This window comes from Dromaius novaehollandiae, chromosome 10 (genome assembly GCF_036370855.1).
Source record: "Dromaius novaehollandiae isolate bDroNov1 chromosome 10, bDroNov1.hap1, whole genome shotgun sequence".
NCBI lineage: Eukaryota > Metazoa > Chordata > Aves > Casuariiformes > Dromaiidae > Dromaius > Dromaius novaehollandiae.
Window position 1 is genome coordinate 14,494,410 of NC_088107.1, and position 21,643 is coordinate 14,516,052.

The 21,643-nt window shown below is 36.1% G+C and overlaps 1 protein-coding gene across 2 annotated transcripts in view; it reads right to left on the bottom strand.

Moving 5' to 3' along the window:
• Positions 1-5,757: 5,757 nt before the first annotated feature.
• The window catches only part of MYO5C (myosin VC), a 39,226-nt gene continuing 23,340 nt past the window's right edge, over positions 5,758-21,643 (bottom strand). For both annotated transcript variants that reach the window (XM_026097085.2, XM_064517378.1), the window contains 15 exons: positions 21,182-21,245; positions 21,018-21,098; positions 20,440-20,620; positions 18,846-18,939; positions 18,031-18,082; positions 17,661-17,826; positions 17,318-17,405; positions 16,529-16,627; positions 15,424-15,578; positions 14,201-14,290; positions 12,755-12,905; positions 11,586-11,868; positions 10,375-10,549; positions 9,774-9,854; positions 5,758-9,514 (listed from right to left, as the gene is read on the bottom strand). In XM_026097085.2, the coding sequence (XP_025952870.1) occupies positions 9,362-9,514; positions 9,774-9,854; positions 10,375-10,549; positions 11,586-11,868; positions 12,755-12,905; positions 14,201-14,290; positions 15,424-15,578; positions 16,529-16,627; positions 17,318-17,405; positions 17,661-17,826; positions 18,031-18,082; positions 18,846-18,939; positions 20,440-20,620; positions 21,018-21,098; positions 21,182-21,245 (1,913 nt within the window). In that variant the 3' untranslated portion in view covers positions 5,758-9,361. The remainder of the gene's footprint in view (positions 9,515-9,773; positions 9,855-10,374; positions 10,550-11,585; positions 11,869-12,754; positions 12,906-14,200; positions 14,291-15,423; positions 15,579-16,528; positions 16,628-17,317; positions 17,406-17,660; positions 17,827-18,030; positions 18,083-18,845; positions 18,940-20,439; positions 20,621-21,017; positions 21,099-21,181; positions 21,246-21,643) is intronic.

Sequence of the window (21,643 nt, forward strand, 5' to 3'; positions counted from 1 at the left end):
TTAAATTCAATAATGTGGCTATTCTGCATCTTAAGGGAGTGGCAGGGGAATATTTTGAAGAAGAAATGTGATTTTTTGAAGTAGTTTCATCTCTGATGAATGTCCTACTTCTGACACCTGATAAGTGAAGAAACCTGGAAGTCAAATCCAACAGAATCTGTGAAAATTTTGTTTGCCTTAATAGGAACCCATCAGCTCTAAAGAACTTGGCTCTGATAATGCTTGTGTGTCAGCTGGCTGGCACAATAATGACAGTGAAAGGTTGAGATGTTCTTGTTTTACTGATGTTAGCAGTCTCACTGCCTTGAAAAATGGGATTAAAAAGTTCTATGAAGAATAGTGTAGAAGGTGTGAGAGTCATTGGAAACCACACATGTTCAGGCCAAGTCTTGCTATCAGACCCAAGATGACAGGGATGAGCAGAATGATGACAGGAAAGGGAAGTCTCTACTGAACAGAGTGAATCTTAAAGTGTGTGATGTATAACATACATTTCATTAGACTGAGTAAAGTAGAAAGTATTTAGTTCATCTAACCAAGCTGCTTAACTACCAATGTAGTCATTAGGTAACCATGCAAAAACCACAGGTCAGAGTAAGGCCATTTGGGAGCTTTAAATAAAATGAACCAGGGTTAGATTAATTTAGAGGATAATACAGTACTAGGGCAACTACAAAAAGAAAAAAGAAAAAAAAAAAAGGAAAGGCAAAGCAAGAATGTTACCATTTAGCAAACAATGCTTAAGTCAAAGGCAAAGCAAGAATGTTACCATTTAGCAAACAATGCTTAAATCAAGCCTTTTTCTTTCTCCCTTCTTATAAAACCTATTTCATGCTGAAGGTGATGTACTTTTAACAATGAATAAGCAATTACTCCAAATAACAATCATAAATACTAAATAACTTGTTAACACAATGTTAGAATACATTATGCTGAAAATGTGTTTAACCTGAAATGGTAGATCAATCTGCAACAGTGAATTAAGTGTAGGTCCTCTTAACTTGGATTATGCAGAGTGCTTTGAGATGGGTTTCAAAACATGTCAGCGCAGGCCAAAGGTCTGTGAAATCATCCTCTACTGGAGGTATGGTATGTGGACTCTCTTGGAAAGTGATAACTAACTGATCTGTGCTATATAATGATACCATTCATTAACGGTGAAATAATAACTGGTGCAAAAAATGTTTGTTGCTGTGGCCTCATACTGACCACCAGTGTTCACTATAAAACCGTCTGCTTCCAAACTAGCTGTTACGTCCTCAATGGCAATGAGCCTCCAAGCTTTCGAAAACAAGGACAGCTTCTTATAAGATGGCTTTTGTCTCTGACCATTCCCAATAGAGCAAAGGCAAGCTGACTCCGCTTCATATATTTTGAGAGTAATCAATTGCAACCACTCCGGAGTAGTCAGCTTTCTACACAGCATTATTCTGTGGAGCTGCTACAGAAGAAAAAGCATTCTATCACCAAGAGTTGTGGCAAAACGAATAGTTCCTGCAATTGTAAACTTACCTTTCAAACCTGTCAAACAAACCAGATTGTAGTAATTGAGAAGCATATAAGAAAGTTGGTACTGTTCTATCAATAAGGACATAAGGAAAAAAGGATGGTGCAACAGTGTGACACAAATTGTTTCTTATCTCAAAAGGTAGGTTTTAAAAATAAGTTTTCAATCTCACTAATTCACCAGATAATCTCTCTTGTAAGCTAATTTACTAATACTTTCTATGGTTACTAAAACAGCAAACACTTAATGACTGCATTAGAGTTTCTTTCTACTGATTAGCATCTACCACCAAAACTGGTAAACCCCCCAGAGGAAAAGATGATTTTGTTAAAAGAAAACTGGTCCAAGTAGGATGATCTCAATACTGTGACGTGGCAATTCCTGAATTCTGTTATGCCTCAACATGCGTTGGTTTGGGGGAAATCACAAGGACTGACTGACAGAAATGCTTATGTGCAGCTGAGTCCCATCTACATCTGAAATCAAGAGCTACATGTGCAATCAAGTAGCTGCAAAAGGACCAGCCAATTACACACTATATTATGCACATGCATCCACAAACACCTGCAAAGGTATGGCAAGGGCATTTTGTGCATTTTGATACTAACCAAAGCATACCCACCGGTCTAGAAAATCAGTTCCAGAGGGTGAAGGACATAATTTCCCTACCCATATGTATTTCAGTGCTAGTACAAAGAACTCTTTAAGCATTTGTTTTAAAATCTTTTTTTCAAAATATGAAGGAGCACGCTAAAAAGCCAGACCTACCAGAAAGCCCAAGATCCTACTTCAGTGTTAAGAGGAAGCCTAACAGACTTAAGTGTGGAGGTAATTCTTCCTGAGCTCTCTTTTTCTACCACTTAATACCTGTCTCTGTTGGAAGGAGCCTACCTTCTGTAACATCGAAGGTAGAAAAAGGAAGGAGGAGAAAGCTGCAGGACTTGTAAATAACAAATGGTTTCTTGCAATTCTAGTATTCATTTATCAAGTCATGCAAAAATTTACTGGATACATAGCTATTTATAGGCTGCTGGCCAAGGAGGACACAAACAAAACAGTAATTTCAAAGTCAGGAGAAGCAAATGAATAGGGAAGGGGTTGTCTTTTGTCTTGCAGTCATCATATCTAAATTTCCTTCTAAACAATGTAACACATGAGAATGTGCTGTGTCAGTCAGTGAACTGTACACATTGCACCATCCATGACCACCAAATCAGTGCTCTCATCTGCCGGTCTTACAGCGTTTTGTAAACATAAGCTAGTTAAACCTTTTTACATTTCTGCAGAGATCATTTGATCTGACAGTCAAATGCAACACACTGTTGGACACTGCTCAGTAACAGTACAGACCAGTTCTGGGGAGGAAGCAATAAAGGATGTCTTCTCTAACTGATAATACACAATGGTTCAGGAAGAATAAAATTACTCCAAGTTGGAGTATAACCAGGACGATAACATTTCCAAGTCTATAAAAGGAGTTTTGGAGACTAGCTCTTCAGCGGCCACACAGGTTCGTGACCTTAGCTTTGTATTTCATCTAAAAAACAGTGACCTCGCTGGGACAGTGTTCCCTACCAGGAGAGTGGGATATTGCCTCACCAGTAGTTGTCAGAGCTTAGAAAGCCTCCAGCATCTCTCTTTCCTGTGCAGGTATTCTAGTAGGACAGGCTGGTCAGGTTAGCAGGTTTGCTAATATTCCCCAACACCACCTTCTGGGGTGGTTCATGGACATGATGACAGAAGGGCTTGCTCTACCATGCAAAAACCTCTTCCTGCTTTATCTTCACTGTAGTTACCTCCAGCTCTCAAAGATCCCTCACCCACATACTGCACACGGCATGCAAGAGAACACGGTCTCAGTACAACACGCAGGCTGTGAAGGAGTTCTGACAACACATGAATAGGCCCAGCTTTACTGAGATAGGCTAAACCAGCTTTATAGCCCCTAGTCTCTAGTTAATCCATTTACTGGAACGGTTTCATCTTGTGTTAAGTTCTGTTAAAGGTAATGGGCAATACCCAAGATGACAGGCCCAGCAGACTTGCACACGTTTACTTCAGAGCAGAGTTAGCTAGGTACATAAAATCTACACAGCAGTACCCGCGGGGAAAAAGCTTGTGGTCATTTTCCAGTCAGGAATCAAAAAGGCATCACTGAGCACAGAAACCCCTCTGTTCCAGGCTCAGGGAATAACATCAGGTGCTCACAGTCAGGTTTATTTGGATTAGAAGCAAGCAAACTTTCTGCATACCAAAGCCTATTTGCTGCCCAGAAAAATCCAACAAAACAGAACATTAATCTCTATTTTTAGCAGTATTTTCACATTCTGACTGATAAAATCAACAACGTACCATTTCCACACATAGCGAGCAGTAGCTGAGTTGTTCTGATTTGATGTAGATGGGCCTAAGGGGTTTCTCGTTGGAGCACTTGTCACACGGACCAAATACAATCGCTAGAAAGGTCTGGTCGCACATCTTTGCGGTACGATAGAGCTGAAAGAGACAGAGAAGGAAGCAAGCGCGCACTCCAGTCTAATACAAAGCTTCCCAGTACTTCTCAGGTAGCTAATGCCTCTTAGACTGTATATAGACAACTGTAGGCTGGATAATCTCTCTCTGACTAATCATTAAAGCTTGATGAACTGTGACTATATGCAAGACAGTAACTAGCACGTGCTCTGAAGATTTTATTTTTATGAAGAAAAGTAGATGGGAAAACATTTTGTTATAACGTGCAGCATTAATTCACTACATGCAGGAATTAACTCTTGGTTTTTACTTAACTAATGTCAGCAGACAGTAACCAGACAATACGTAACAATGAGCTGGATTTCTGAGAAATCAGCACTAATCAATATTTGTTGTTTTTCCACTGCATTATTATACAGTCAATATTATGTATTATTTTTAAAGCTGGAAAGATGGCTTAGGATTCAGTCAGCAGCTACAAAAATATTATGAACAATGTGTTACTTGAGTTAAAATTGATGTTTCAATATACTGAAAGCTGGGTCATTATGAACTTTTTTTTTTTTTTTTTAAACAAGCCACAGTTACCTCTAGAAAGAAAGCACTTTCCTTATCATCAATAGAATTAAAAATCGCTTGAGAGTCAGAAATAGAAACAAACAGAATATTCTAGTGTCATTTTTCTCCTTGTTTTTTTCCTAGGGAAAATGAGATCTTTCGCCACTTCTAAAATGGAAGCTTTTAACAGTATTTAGACATGTACAGTTAACACAATGAGTTTACTGTCTCATTTTTCAACTAGTCCAATGAAATGCTTAAGAATAAGCAGCAGAATGCAGGCAGGTGCCCTAGAATAAGGTTTGGTTTGGTTTCATAAAATGCCTAGCCAAACAAATTTAAAAATCAATTTCTTTTGCTTCATTTAGGTAAGTCTTGCAATAGCTTCTTCTAATTTTTAACAATGAACTCAGAAACCCTGCCCATACCCAAATCAATAGAAATTTTGCTGTTGTCTCAGGAGAGGCATAACTTCATCCTGAAACATGCGGGAAGGTATCTGTCCTGAAATGAAGTACAACACACTACACTGTAATCTTGAAATCTGCATGGAGCTCTGAACGAGCTACATGCAGTCAAAGGGGTTTATATCCTATTTGATGAAATGCAACAACTATGTTCTGAAGCTTTTAATGTGCTCTTTTGCAAACAAGAAATGAAACCACAATCTGCCATCCTTTCAGGGAGTTTCTCTTGTGCTAGTATTCCCGTAGCTTTAAGGTGACTATAGCACCAGGGTTCAATCGTGCTAGCTAACTACATCTGGACATTTAGAGCAGAATAATCTCTTATTCAGACGTTCTCAGAATTAGAGATTCCCACTGTGGGCAACTGAGGTGACATAATCGGGTGACATTTATGTACTTAGTATGAAGCCTCAAGACACTAACCCTATACTAGACTTTGGGAGGAAAATTTTCACTTTGGAAGAAGTGTAAAAAGCAAGTATTATAGACAAAATGCCATCTTAGTTGAACAAAATATCATCACTGGATCTAGAGACTTTAGACAAGGATCTAGAGACTTTAGACAAGGATCTAATGCTTGAAAGAAGGGTAGAATTAATCTTTCTGATAGTGTGCGAATTTACTGGGGTCACACCAGGATGAATGTTGCCTGATATCAGTATATTACTTCAGATAATATTATGACATATCATAAAATTTTGCTAGAAAAGAAGCCAACAAAACTTCCAGATAATTAAAAAGCAGTATCATACCTGAGATAGTACATATCTTTATAAAATACAATAGAAATCCATCATTATCATAAACAGTTTAAACCAAGAAAGGTGTAAAACGATTATAATTTCTTGTGTCATCGCCTGAGATTTTTAAACTTACTAGATTTTTAAAAAGTCACAGTAGCAATCTAAAAATAGTAGCATGATGAAACATATTATCAAATGTGCTACTTGCAGAGAAATTCTGAAAATGAATCTTGCTGATAAATATCCAAATTTACCTACCTTTCTGAGGAGCAAGAACTTGATGTGTCTCAAGATGAATAAATAAGCTGTGTGCAGCTGCTAATGTAGAAAGGCGACCTTCCTGTTAAATCTGCTTAAAGGGTATTTAAAGCTCAGCCTCTCCAGTTGTATCGCCTCAGGTCAGTTACGATGGTTATAGTTTAAATGCTTCATTTTAACGGCCCTCTTTCAGAATAAGGAATAAAGAACATATTCAAACTGTTAGGCAAAGCAGATTTTGCCTGTTCCACATAGTGGCAATTTTTGTTTTGTTTCAAATGTTGAAGTTTAAACATACTGGGGAGATGACTGACTGCACTGATTTTTCCAACTATCAAATTGATATTGTGACAAATGATACTGTCAATATTAAATCTATCTCATATTTTTAAAGAAAATTAAAAGTCAAACACATTGATTAGTATCCATGCTGCTTTCAGGCATGTTCTGTTCTACTGTTCACCTGATTTTCAAGTTATTGTCTTAAAAGAAGAAAATAAAAAAAGTTCTGCCTTTTTGCACTCTTAAAAATTCAGGGGAAAACTATCAAAACATGTCTGAAGAGATGTGAAGGTCACATCTGTTACTGTGACCCCACTGAAGTCAATGAAATCATGCCACTAGATACTTGCATTCAATAATCAAGAGGATCTGAGGCAAAATGAGGGAAAAAAAAGTGGGGGAAAAAGAAAGATTTCAGCTCAGTATAGATTTGGGTAGAAGGAACTCATCCTAGTCTTTTTTTTTTTTTTAATCAGAGTATTATGGGAACACAGAACTGAAAGGCACCACCTTTGGGTCCATCTCTAAGTCCCACTGCCAGAAGCTGCAGGAGTAACATATGGACACAAGTCCAATGATGGCAATAGCATCTCACACCTCCGTCCATAAGCTATTTCAGTGCTTTCCCACTGCAGTAAGAATTATCATTCAAAATTTTCTTGTTTGAATGGACTAGCTTTCTCCTTTACTACCTTTTTAGGAAAGCTGTCCTCCATAATGCCTCTTTCGTGTATCAGCCTTCACTCCTACTGCCCTCTTACACTTAGAATTACAGATAACAGATGGAGTTTTTTACCTTATATACTGGTTGAAGGCATTAACATCGGCAAAGGCAAGACAAGTTTTGGACAACATACAGTAAACACTGGTCAGTTTGAACTTTCTTTTGAAAATAAATCAATGTTTTGTTCTTTGTATACACAGTGTTAATAGCATATTTCACACAAGCCTCTCCAAGTAACTTAGCACCAAATTGTCATAACATTTTTCTCTGATCAGCTATCACTGATTTTTCTCACAAAGACATACATGCCGTCAGACGCTTTTATGTGATGTGGATATAAGAGCGGACTGCGATTTTAGCCATACCGTACCATGTAACAGACACATAGCTCTGGTAACTGTAAAAAAGTTATATACAATTTATAGCAACAAAACTTGTTTGCATAAAAATATTTACAGAAATTCATGAGGAATCAGGGACAGCATAACATTCAGACAGGAAGATGCATGATGCCACAGTAAAACCACCAGACCATTAGGTAAATCAGACGTTACAATGTAATACATGACTGACAACATTCACTAAAGTTCACATAATCCAAGTAGTTTCCTTCACATGGTTTAGTATTGAAAACATAAAATAACTACTACATCACTTAAAGTACGTCAAACTGATTTAAAAGCTACTTTATTTAGCAGGTGAAAAATACTAGTCTACCTATGTCTGTGATATTTTTATACTTTTTGTTGCTATTAAACATATTTTTCCTATATCTCTATGGACATCACTATGAATATGTCACCATTCATAGTAAATACCAAGGACAGTAAATAGCAAATATGATTCCACCTTTATATCTACAGATTGTTCTGTGGAATTAAACAAGCAGTACAAACACTGTATAATTAAAAAAAAAATTGTTCCTTTCTGTAATATTTAAATTAACTAAATTAAAATAGAATCCTTTAAATATAGCAGAGCTTTAGTACTTTATTATAATAAACCACATCTAATACATTAGATAGAAAAATAGCATAATTTATTCAGGAATTTCTAAAGACAGTCATCATTGTAGTAGTGGGGTGAACGCAGGGTCCAGTATTAAATAAAGTTATTATTCATTGCATTCTGGATTCTAGGAAGAAGCCTATAAAGCAAAAAGGGGACTACTTTTGCTTATGCAGATCCTGCAATCTAAATTTAATAAATAAAAACAAAACCTAAGAAATTAAGCTTAGTTTATCAGTAAGACTAGACCACAGTACCTGCATTCATTCCTACTCAGTGTCTGGACTGGGGGAGGGAAAAAAGCAAAAAAGGAAGGGAGAAAAAAAGACATGTATACTTGTGCATACTCAGTGTATGTTCTGAAATACACTGTATTAGAGATGGACCCAAAACAGGAGATGGACCTCTGTTTTTTAAAGATACAAGCCTCTAATTCAAATGTGGATAACAACATGGATTTTACATCTGACTTTTCTACTACTGATAGGAAAATCCAGACATGTTACCACAGAATTTTGCAGAGCAAAACTGAAATCCGTCTTCAAGATAAACATCTGAGCTGCTTCCCTGGCTAAAGAGCTCTCTGGTGTGCCTGGACTATAATGCAAGCATTCTGCCTGGGTGAGCAACCCAAGATGTCTACAAAAAGATGCGAGTTTGTAACAGCAGTTCTCTTAGGCTGATCTTAGCACTATTCCCAGCTGCAATGGGAAAGCTGACTGTACTCATTTTTTGTACTGATTTTTTTCTAAACTACTGTGAGAAGACCTTCCATTTCTTCCTACTACAGTCTTCTGGAGGAACTGTTATATGACACGTATTTCACAAAAAGAATAAAGGTATAAAAATACAGAAGGGTGAAAACTACTGTAAAACATATCCATTATATCAAGGTAATGAATGGAATTAGCATGAAAAAAAAAAATCTCCTGGGACAAGAAAGTGACGCTAAGAAAAATTACAAGATAACAGCAGTTATCCCACAGCAGCCATAACACTTTCTCCTGTGACTGGTGCTTTAGGGTTACTGACAGCACAACAATGCAAGCTTGTCAGATAAATGCTTTTCTTGTCAGGTTTGGGCTACAAAACAATAACGTCACTTTTATATCCAGCTGATGATATAATGCCATCTCTTTTAGGACTGTAATGAAAACTGGAGAACAACAGGAGAAGAGAAAAGGAAATCACGAGCTGAAATTATTCCTACTTTTTAAGCCTGGACTCAACAACAAGTTTTCAAAGATACAGTTCACTGCAAGCTACCATACCATCCACCAGCTGAAGAAATGAAGCATGAAAGTCTGTCTGTCTTTAGCCTCTGAGTGATGTATCCTTTTTATTACACTCTTGTGAGAAAGCCAAGTTTGAAGCTGCTGGGGACTTGTATCATTTCCAAGGCATGTGGAGAGGGGGTGAAAGGAAATGTCACTTGAAAGAGATATTTGGTATCAAGCATCAACTGTGGAACATCCTCACGATTATTTAGCATAGCCTGAAATTATAACAGAAAGAGTAAGAAAATACCCTATTACGAATAAAAGCAAAACCAGTAAAAATATTTTTTCCCCATGACAAATCTTGCTTTCACATAATGTTAAGGAGACTTTTTTGATCATTTCCAAATGTCTAGAGGCTGAGCAGCTTTGTCATAATATGACTTAAAGGTCAAGTATAAACTTATAGCATGAAAGACAAGTGTGTATGAAGTATCTTGTAATTTAAATATCAGAGATAATAATTAGAGCTTTTACCTGGACTTTACGAACAAATGATGGAGTCACTCTTTTCTCAAAATCATCTATTGGTGTGTATGAGTTGAGGATCTTAACTATCTGTTTAAATTAAAAAGACTATTTTAATATGTCACAAAAGTGAGCAAAGAAAAAGGAGAAAGCAATAATACGACATTTTTATTGATATTTAATTGAAGTCTTAGTAAGGAGTTTCATAATAAAGAGGGAATTTTAACCAGTCACCTATTGAGTGGTTATGCATGTGATGCTTGCTACGACTTATTTCCAAATGTGTCAGTAGGATCAAGGAGTAGCAAAAAAAGCTGAATTAGTTTAGAAACATGCAACAAAAAAGTCTGTGTCAAAGTAAAGAAAACATACTATGGAATAAAAAGGTGGGATGTAGAACAACTCAGACAGGTATTCACCACAGCAGCGTTTAAAATATTAGCAATCAGGAATAAGGAGTTAAAAATTCAAATATAGCAAGTGGTGACATGAAATGCTGAGGAATACTATGTTCACAAAACGAAAGGCCGGTAGCTCTTTGCAATAAATTATTTCAGATAGCTAAGATTCTGTAATTGGTGCTGCCAGAAGAAAACAAAAGTTTCATTACCTGCACAGTGGAAAGAGATGTGCAGTGTTCATATATTTCCTTGGCATCATCATCAGTGATCTTTTTGACCTGAAGGAGCCAGGCTGCCTGAGACAGAGGCTCCAAAGTTTCTTTGGCATTGCTGCTTTGGAGATTCTTGTCTTTAAGCCATTCTTCCAAGTAGCTGATATTGCATCTGGGTTAAACAAGAAATAGACGGAGAAATGTCAGGTCCCCCTAATAAGCAAGCTATACTAAAAACTATTATCATTAATGATATTAAAGGAACAATGTTCCTTTAATGCAATGTTCAAATGTATACATTTTAAGCTAAAACACATATCCACAGATTATAAAACCCAAATAATTAAAGGCTTACTGGTCTGTAAGTTTAATCCCTTTTATATACATGTTAATCCTTTTTATTTTATTTCTTAACGCTTGGACAATAGAAAGCAACTTATTAGTTTAACTGTCATTTACAGAACATTACCAATAAATACTGGCATTGGTTGTGACTTTGGTGCACTATATATCTTTAAAATATTAATTTACAACTGAGTTTACACAAGAGATGAGAACAATTTGCACGTTACAAAGTAGGACGGGGCTTACAACTTATGATCTAAAGGCTAAAGCAGCTTTCTTCTAATAATATTCCTAGATGGGTCAAGATCTACGGATTTTCTTTCACCTTAGTCTGCAGACTGTCTAATGGAGAATAAATGAGCTGTATCTTCTGCAAAACTGTTAGAACTGTATTCTCCTGATGTTCATAACAAGACAGATGATGCCTGACACAAACCCTCAATGGCCCTGTCTCAGTGTCTGTCTCACAGCATGAAAAAATGCAAGTCTATTTACCAGCCAGGGAATGCAGTACCTGTTCACTATACTAAGAAAGAACTAAAAATACTGTTCATTGTCACAAGTACACTAATATGGGAAGAGTCCTAAACACGTCTGACTTGGAACTTCAGACTGTGATTTTCTTTGTCTTTTCTTCCATCAGTGTTTCCATAGAAAGCACAATTTGTAATATGTTAGTATCAGAAAGCTCAGTTCAAAAGGCACAAATTACTTTTTCAAAAAGAGTAAAAAAGCAACTGGTTACTTCCACCAGAATATTCACAGAATATCCAGTGACTCAGAGAAAAGGGACTATGTTACATAAAAACATGTTAAAAAGTCCATTCTCAAGCAACTGCTTGCTGAAACTTTACTGGCTTTACCTTATCTGCATTCCTTTTCTACAAGAGCACATGTCCTTGCGGAGGAACAGACTATTGAGGGTGACAGCTCCAATCAGAAAGAAAAGCTGCTTCACTGCCTGCTTTAGAAGCTCAGAGTCCAAGCCATTCTGGCACATTGTACTATAAAAATAGCTGAGTTGTTGCAGAATAGAGGTCATCGTGTAGGTATCTGTGTCGTCTATACTAGAAGAACGTTTACGGAACCCTGTAGGTTTCAAGCCAGAAATTCCCTGGAGACTTTCATATTCCAGCATGCCTGGAACTGGACGACAATAGGAAATAGCTGGTAAGACTAATGCTACTAAGGCTCTTTTCAGTTACATTAACTTAATTCTGTAACAAAATATAATTTAAGGATATTTTAAAAGTTAAATGATACTAGAAAAATAAGAAACCAATAAAGGCTTCTGGAGTACACAAATTAAAAGAAGCCTATTCTCTTTGTAGAATGTTGTTGTCTTTCTCCTTTCTAGGTTAACACAAAACTATAGACACAGTAAGTTATTCATTGCACATCCTATAAGGTTAGCACCACCGGACCTTTGTCAGAAGAGAATTAGGAAAAAAGTTTGCTTTGCATAAATCATAATTAAAATGGCACTCATTCTATCACAGATAATTAGACAAAATCATTAAAAAATAGTAAAATAGCAGCATTACAGTAATCTTCCAGAACAAAGGCTATAATTAATACTGAAAGTAGTACTATAAAATAATACAGAAGTGGTATATTCCAACACTTCATTGTTTGCATTCTGCTTGGCTAGTTAGCAATATTAGTTAGGTGGGAAACACAAGGCAGTGAAATAGGAAAAACCTAGAGGGCAAATGTTCCCAGTGGTGCCTCCATCTTTAGGAAAATGAAGGTATATGTTCCACATCTACCCCAGCAAGACCATTCTGTTTCAAAGCACTACCCCACACTGGGAAACTGTTCCGAGGACAAAGTCTTTCCAAATCCTGTGGGGATATAACATTCAGTGGAATTTATATGCGCAGAAACATACATGTATGTATATACATGCAGGTACATACATGCATAGTCAACAGGAGAATGAAGCTTGTCCCACCCTTTGCCTCCATATATGAGCTTTGTTCATGTACTTCATGAGCTACATTTAACACTCTCCGGATTCTTGCTTTCTTACCAATCATTGGCTGAATGTTGTTCTCCATTACAACGACAAATTGGTGATAGATACGAATGGCCAAGTCACTAAGAATTTGTCTGTATTCTGAGAGATCAAAATGCTTTAAACAGTTCTTATTCTGACGTGGGGTGTTATACTTCATAAATTCCTGAAAGTAAATTGCAAATATAATTATTAGAAATCAGGTAACATTATTATCAATTAACATTAAGAGGTAATGTATATATTATAGTAACTCATTCTGTCTCTGACCAAACACGGTCTCAAAATGAGTCAAAGCTACTGCTGTCTTCAAGAGATGCTTCCAGTTCTGGGCTTCCCGTGCTTATTTTTCCAGTTCACAAGTAGTTGCTTTCAAAAGCTAAATCTAGCTCCTACTAAAGCCAAAGGAAAGATCTGCATAGATTTCAATGGACTTTGGCTCAGTTCCTAGATCATTTAAACAGAAAACAAGCAATTATTTCTCAGAAAAAGCCAAAACACAGTTATTTAAACTATGCTGGCAAAAAAAATTTAAAATGTACATTTTATTGATGCAAACGGATGTCATTTTTGGACTTTTTATGAGGAAAGCTCTGACTTCAAAAATCCAGACAGGATGCTAACTTGTGTGAAGTCTTGAATGCTCACTCCTTGGGAGTAGTCCATTACAAATATAGATTAAAACTGTAAAATCTGTATTCAGACTTTTCTCTATTGTTGGAATCAAATTATAGAAGAATGTTATTAATTAAATATAAATGTTTTCAATCCTCCGTTGCTTGTTATATCTTATCAATATGACCACAAGAGGGAGTATTGTAGGTCAGACAGCACAGTTACTGTGATTCCTAGGCTTTATGACACCTCTTCGCTTTTATCTTGAAGACCATATTCTCATGTGCTTGTGCAATTTCAGTTCAGTCTAAGTTTATAATCTCTAGCAATCAAATATAGTAAGAGTTTGCAATTTAAAAGAATCTCAAAAATCAGGATGAATCTTAGCTTAAATAAGCAAATAAAATAAGGAAAAAAAGTCTGTTTTATTATTACACACCTTTCTTGAGTTTTTCTTCTGTAATCTCATATTGGTAGCAGTAAGTGTTTGAAGCGTTCACAATTATAAAATAGTAAAACTCTTTTATATATTTATATACACTTAGTTTGACATCTGAAATCCAGCTCACATTAAACCCATGTTAAAGAGATTAAGTAACAGTTTACATGTCTTGTCTTTACCCGAGTTTAGCACTTTAATGTTTTCTTGAGTTCACTTGATCAGTTAGCTCTATTCTATCTTATTATTTATGTAAGACAGATATCACCACAGAGCAATTTGAATACGCAAATATCTTGAAGGAACAGTGGTGACCTAGTGAATAATTATCCCTGTCTATTTTGCTTACAGAATTAAATGCTGGTCAAAGGTAAAGTAATTAAATTATTTGGTAAAATCATTCCTACCTCTTCCCCACTGTACTGCTTCAAACAGTTAAGAAAATAAAACGTATTGGAAAGCCAAAAGGACAACATCTCAAAATCTTCTGAATATTCCTGAAAGTGGTAAATAAAGCAATCTTATAACAGCATCATCCAACGGAGTTAATTTAATTCCACTATGGAACTTAAGACCATTAGACAGTTGGTATAATAGCATCTATCTATAGCAGAAGGAGCATACAGCATCTGTAACATGCTAGCTGTACAAATCATACTGTGTTTTCAGGCTAATGCATATATGGCAAAATTCCCTCTTCTTTGGTAAACACTGTTTAACTCTTCTAACATGAGAGACCGGCTAAACAAATTAGCCTGAATCCAACAGCTTTAACACATATCTAAATATTGTGGTGCCTTCCTGCAATAGTGCTAACGATGCCTGTATACACAAAGGAACTACATATAAACTCAATTATAACTATGCTTAAATGTGCTTTTTTGTCTTGTTAACTAAATAAGTACAAATTTTTCCTAAGGATAACCTGTGGTATCAACTTGCTTCCAAACAAACAATAGGCACTGTTTACACAATAAAGTCAACTGCATAAACCACAGTCCATTGCTGCCTGTGCTACAAAGCATGCCTGGTGTTCTGTTGCATTATAAATCTACAATAAGGCTTTCACATAGCTGAAATCGTAATGCATATCAGCTAATAAACTAATGATTCGTGCTCACAACTTGGTTTTCTAAACTGGCTGACAACATAACTTTCTGTCATTTGGGTACTAATGCTGCAGTACCAAACGATATGTCCAAAAACCACTACACTGGTAGAACAGTATAGTAAAAAGCACTTGAAAGTCTCATACTGTTCTACTGCCAAACATACTAACCCTCATTTCTGGCCTTCCAACTTCTACAAGGGCTAAAATCATAGGCATATTGAACCTAATTAACTACTCACTTTTGGATATAAAATACTTAAAATCATTTTCTCAGTAAGCTCTGTGGATAAGGATAGTTTCTGTTAATGCATGTGCTACCATGTTTAGTACAGTGCAACTTTACCTGAAGGCTGCACAAGGATACTACTAAAACTCCAAAAGGAGTGTCACTAATGGTAACTATTCTATCTTAGGAATGCTGCCAAATGAAAGTGTCAGCATTCCCCAGGTGCAAGGCATGCATCTTGTAAACCTTACACTAAAATCAGAAAGCATAGTACAGCCAAATTTTATTCCTACCTTAATAACTTGTTTGATACCATCAATGGTTACATTCATGAACGATTTCAGCATATCAGCATCATTCAGATAATCTGCATACCTCACACACATGAATAGGATGTGAGCTGGAAGGCCAGGTATCATATTAACTACAACTCCACGTGGCTTTAAATCTGCATAAAGGAGAGTCATCAGGTTTATTATATATGAATGCAAAGATTTAATGTATCATTCTGAAAAAGACAAGCACTGTGGGGTTCATTTCTTCAGTGACCACTCACTTGATAACAGATTTACTGATGAACTGCTTGTTCCTGAAAATCTGTATAACAGTATCTTTCACATGACAGTATTAATCAAGTTTTCCAGGGAGTTAGAAGAGTATTGTAGCTATGCCAGACAGGAAAACTTCAAAAAGTGACTGGCATTTAGCTATCTGCAGGAGGCCCCACCAAATTCTGGCACTGCTTAATGACACTCCTGTTTTCACAAAGAAAGAAACATGCACAAGGCTGAAGTAGATGAAAAGAAAGGAAAGATGTCATTTCCAAGCAGTAGTTAATAAGGGTACTAAGGTACATGGAAAATTCATTACGCTTACTATTAACTGTAAGCAAATGCAAAACACTGGTGGTAAGATGGATTCTGTGGGAGTAACTCAAAGGAAGGGCAAAATTCTCCTACAAGAGAGAACCATATGAAAGCACAGCCCTCAGTGAAGGGAACGATAGGGAAAGAACAGACAGGAGATTAGTTAGCCACACATGGATATAAGCCCAGCGACTCACAGACTTAGTAGATGGCCAGGACAAAAGCAAATTCAAGTCCCTGGAGCGCTCCTGAGATTTCTAGCTTTATAAGTGAACAAATAATAAGAAAGATAATCGAGTCAGAGTTATGTAGAGTCAGATAAATGATTATTACACAGACAAAGCACTTCAGCTTCTGAAATGACTGGCAATAGAAAGGCGCTACATAGAGCCCCCAGGCTGTACTGGTAATAAGGGAGTTGGATAAAGCCAACCCTGAACATAACTGAAGTACAGGGACTTGCAGTTTTTGTTGTAGTGTCTACACTGAGTATCACTGACTACTGTTTAAATTTGAAGTGTTACTTAAGTACCAAGGATCAGATTTTGAACGATCCTTTCTTCATCCTCTTTTTTGTATTCCATCATTCCAACGTACTCTTTAGACAAAGCTGGCACATGAACTTCATTGGCTGTCAAACACAAAAGCACTGTTACCTGAAGGTAAATGATTAACTTAACATTCACATTCTAGTATAAACTATTGGAGATAAGTATTTCTCATTGTAATAAACAAAGCGCAGGCCCTGTTCACTGTAATGCTCCTAGCTTATGGTTCCAAGCATCGAGTTAAACAACACTCATACTATTCATGTAAATAGTTTCACTGGAGTCAGTGGAATAACTGGCATTAATAAGGCAAACAAGTAGCAGTGATGCATCTCAGCATCAGATACTTCTGCAATCTTTTGAAATGTATTCTGCAGTGAAATTACTTGTTACACGAAGTTTGTACAAACTAACTTTGGAGCCATGGGCACCTGAAGGGGAATGCCCAATAGGGAGCAGTTATTCCGCTGATACAAAACTAACATTCTGTTGGCTCAGAGACAGTTCCTGTGAGGATATGTATTAATTTCTGTTGACAGAAGCTGATGTCACTGGCGTAAGCTTTCTAGCATAGTCTAGGCCGGATACCTGTCCATTTTTTTGCTGGGGAAAAAAGAGAAAGACAGGTAAAGGGCTTTTATAAAACTTCTGTTGATATTTCCCTGGCGCTTTTTCCTGACGTTTTAAATTTGTAACCCTCCTGCCCCAAACCCTGCCTTTCTCTCAAACACACTAAACATCCAAAACTATTAAAAATCACACAACACTCTCACCTTTTTCAATAGTCTTGGTAAGAGTTTTGATCTGATCTTCCAGTTTTCTTATTATTCTATCCTTCATGTCTAGTTTTTCTTCAAGATCCTATAATAGAAGTCAGTGAGTTCAGAGCAATCACATGTAAAAAAATGCCTTTTCCTGCTACATGTTACTGTCACAAATAAAGTACCTTATAACATGTTTTTACTTTTACTTGGTGGAAAGAAAGATGAAACCTTCATGTCTTTTTTCTCCCCAGTAAACCAAGAAAACATCCTGCCCATACCAAGAAATCAAGATTTGTTTCTTTTTATCTCACATTTTAGGTGTATTTTCTTAGTGAGAATTTAATATCCTCACCATATTTTCCACAGCGAGTCGAGTTGTTTCTTGCTTTATCTTGCTTTCTACTTCATCCTGGACTTCATCTTGCTTCAAACCATTGCTCAGCCCCTCAGTTTCCTGGGTTGTGATTTTCAGTCTCTCTTTTTCTTTTAGGTCTGTTTCAATCTGGGCTTCATTTGCTCTAGAAATAAATAGGAAATACTTTTCTTTTATTCTTCTTTCTTTAAAGTGTAGTTGTATCATACTTGGCCATTACCTATTAAGTGCACCCAGAGCTGTGTGGCAAATCTTATGTTGGACGTGGAACTTCAAAGACTTTGAGTGACTTTGTTACCCCAGCCTATGGCACTTACATTTCTTACATTAAAAAAAAAAAAAAAATTACCGCCTTTGTGTTCTGTCCCTTTCTAGCTCATGATGCAGCCGATTAGACATCTCTTTCATTTTTTTCAGTAATAATTAGCAGCAAAACCCAAAACAAAAGAGAAACAACAAAATCACATTTGATTACTGATCTGTACTAGTATTTAATAAATCTTTTTTTACACTCACAATTATGTTTCATCTAACAAAACTGAATGACGTCAGACACTGTATCAGATAAATATCTGATTATTCCACTGCACACAGAAAATCATATGGGACAGTGGACTGTTAGCACTATTAAATTATTGCAGTTAGCAGCAAAGCTACTTCCAAATTAGAAAGAAAAAAGCAGCTGCTTGGGAGGACTGTAAGTTATAGAGACACAGAACTGTCAGCAAAATGCGTTTTCCTAATTAGACAGAAACTAGCAGGAACTTTTCCCTCTGTCTCCTACTCATTTCTCTGAATCCTTCAACACTCTTTTTACCTAAGTCCACCTCACAGGAAAGTCCTTAAGTTCTGAAGTATCTTTCCTTTTTATGACTGTTTCCAAAGGTCATACTTCATTGCACATATTCTCAGCAGAGTCATATTAAAAAAAAAAAAAAAAAAAAAAAAGGACCTACTCAGGCATATATTTTATTCTTCAGTAACAGATATAAACTACACAACATATTTTCTTCTTAGTGTTTCTTCCATTTTACCAACAAGAAAATAAGTTGTAAAGCAATGAAGTTATCATGTAATATTGTTTTAGCTTTTACAAATTCAAATGTAGGGAATTCATCATGTTCTTTTTAAACTCTAAGATCAGTGATGGCACAAGTACTTTACCTTTCAACTTTACAGTCTGTTCCTGAAGACGGTTTTCAAGATCTAATTTTTGATTTTCAAGCTCAGAAACTTGCTGTTTAAGATCTGGGATCACCTTTTAGAGAAAAAGGACATTAGACTATCTCAGCATCTTCCTCTTTTCAAACATATCCAACAATTCCTATGACAAGGGAAGTCCTTCAACTGCAAATTAACAAGGACTGGGAAAATACTGTGGGAAAGTACTGCTACCTGCTTGCCTGATCTGTATAACTTTTTTCTGGGTACCTGCTGCTGGCCACTCTTAAAGAGGAAATAATTAGCTAACTAAGTGTTTGGCCTGACCCAATACTACCATTCTTATGTTTTGTGGTTTAAAGTAAATTGCACTGTGACTTTAATTTCTCTAGTTCAATTAATTCTGGAAAACACTCAGTATCTTACAAAACCATTTTTTAAAAATAAAAACATAAGCAACTATTCTTTCTGTTTTCAATTTTAGTAATGGTGTTTTGAAAATATTTCTTTTGTTACTTTTCACTGAACAGAAAGATTATATGGTATATACTAACTTCTTGAATAGTTGCACTTTCTTGTATTATTTTTATGCAGTTAAGTGCCTATACGGATTTTAGACTCATAAGCCTTGCTTGCAGTTTATTAACAACTTTACATGCTTAACTGCCCTCTGGTGGAGAGCCTCAGAGCTGCACGAATCTATAACCAACATAAAATCCTACAGGCATCTATTCTTTCACTATCAAATCACAGAACTTCTCAACCTGAGAGTCAGAAATACCTTCAGAGAGGCTTTAGACTGAAAGACACTAATTTCTGTCCTCTGGCTACAGGGAAAGAATATGGCAACTAAATTCTGAACTTGAGTGCTTCAGTACAATGAAAATTTGAACCTGGTAGAATAATTTGTTCTTTTTTACTATTAACCCAGAGAAAGTTACAGTATTATGAAACTGTTCTAAATAAATATTTGTTTTTCACAACTTCTAGTATAAAGCTGTGTACCTGTAGAAATTATATTACCCTCAAAAGTTGTTTGCGTTGGTAAGAATTGCACAAAGCACAACCAAAATATTTGTATGAGCTTGGCAAAAAGCATCCTGGCAAAATTTTGAACTTTAAAAGATCTTTTATAAAATCTGAATATTTAGCCACATGAGAATACAAGAGTTCTATGCATCTAAACATTCTAAAGGTTTTCTCAGTGTTCACTGTATCCTTAGTTATCAACAGGAGAAGTCAAAGCCTGTGTGTCCATCACACACCAAGTAAGAGTCCGCAAAATAGTATTTTACCATTCTGTGATTAGAATCAAATCTTAATTCAAGTTCATGTAAAAGATGGGGAAAAGCCTCTGTGAGGCTTTCTCACCAAGCTGTGTGCTCAGAAAATAAATTCTGCTACCTCCTGACATGCTATTCCTGCATGCAGGGGAAGAGCTTACATGGATGTTCAATCTCACATTGTCATATCTGTTAGAGCCTTGAGAATTCAAGGACATGACTGCAAGATTTTGAGGGCTTTGTGCCACAAACACGTTTGGATTGTGTTGCTAAGTAATAAAAACATACTTTGCTTTAGTACATCTTGATCTTACCAGGTTTTCTGAAGTTAGCCGGCTAACTTCAAGTCGAATACAATCATTTATGTCATTTTCCTCTCGAAATAATTTTTGTAGATGATTAATATCTTGGCTAAGATGTTCAACTTTAAAATTCAGACCTTCAATCTCCTTTTCATAGATTTCTTTCTGAGACTGGAAGTGACTTTCCAATACTCTGTTAAAACAAAGGGGGGTGAAAAGAAAACTGCAAATGTAGTATGACCTTGATGCAACGGGTCAAGTTCAACACAAAGTGAAAATAAAGTACTGTGGTTAACATACAGACATTGCACTGCATTACATCACCTGTGCATTAAGGGAATTGGAAGTTAAACATCATATATCAGAGGAAACATGTTTCCGAGGTTGACACACACACACTTGTCTCATTGACTTAGTAAAAGTCCACAAAAATGAGTTTAATCTACTCGATAACTCACATAATGTAGTATTTTTTCATTTGTTAGACAGATGTTCAGTACTGCACTGTCAAATTAGTTATTCAGTAAATTTTCTGTTTATCTTCTAGATTGAAGCTTGGAATTATGAACACACCAAAGACCTGGACTAACCTTGTCGCTTTTTTCAAACCCTCATAAGCAAACCACAGTTCTCCATCCTCATTTAAGTGTTCCAAGTCCTCCGTAGAGAGTCTAGAACAAAAGATAATATCAGTAGTGCAGAAGTGAACAAAATACATCTCAAGTTTTCTAGAGAAAGCTTAAAACAAAATTACCTGCTTCTTACATCTTCAAAATCATAACTTTCAAGAAGCTGTTTCGTAACTTCTGACATCTTTTCTGGGGAAAAGGAAATGTTTATTATGTGAATAATTTTCTCCTCACATTCCAAATTATGTATCGTTATAAAAATCAAACCAATCCCTTCATAAAAAGTTTTTTTCTTATACACAATAAATATATCTGATTTACTACAAGCATACAAAGAGAGGCGTTGTTCTACTTCTGAACGCTTAAAGAAAATTAGATAGGTATACCACCGATACTGTTTATTTTTTTTAAACACATCAAACTTTTGACACAAAATTATGTCTTTCTGTTCTTGATCTGGAAAACTGCTAGAGTTATATAGATGCTTTGTCATATAGTGCTAAGCTACCACATTAAATGTTGCAGACAGAGGTTTACTCTATGACATACTTTGCATTGCAGTTAGTGCACCACAGAAGCGCTCTTAT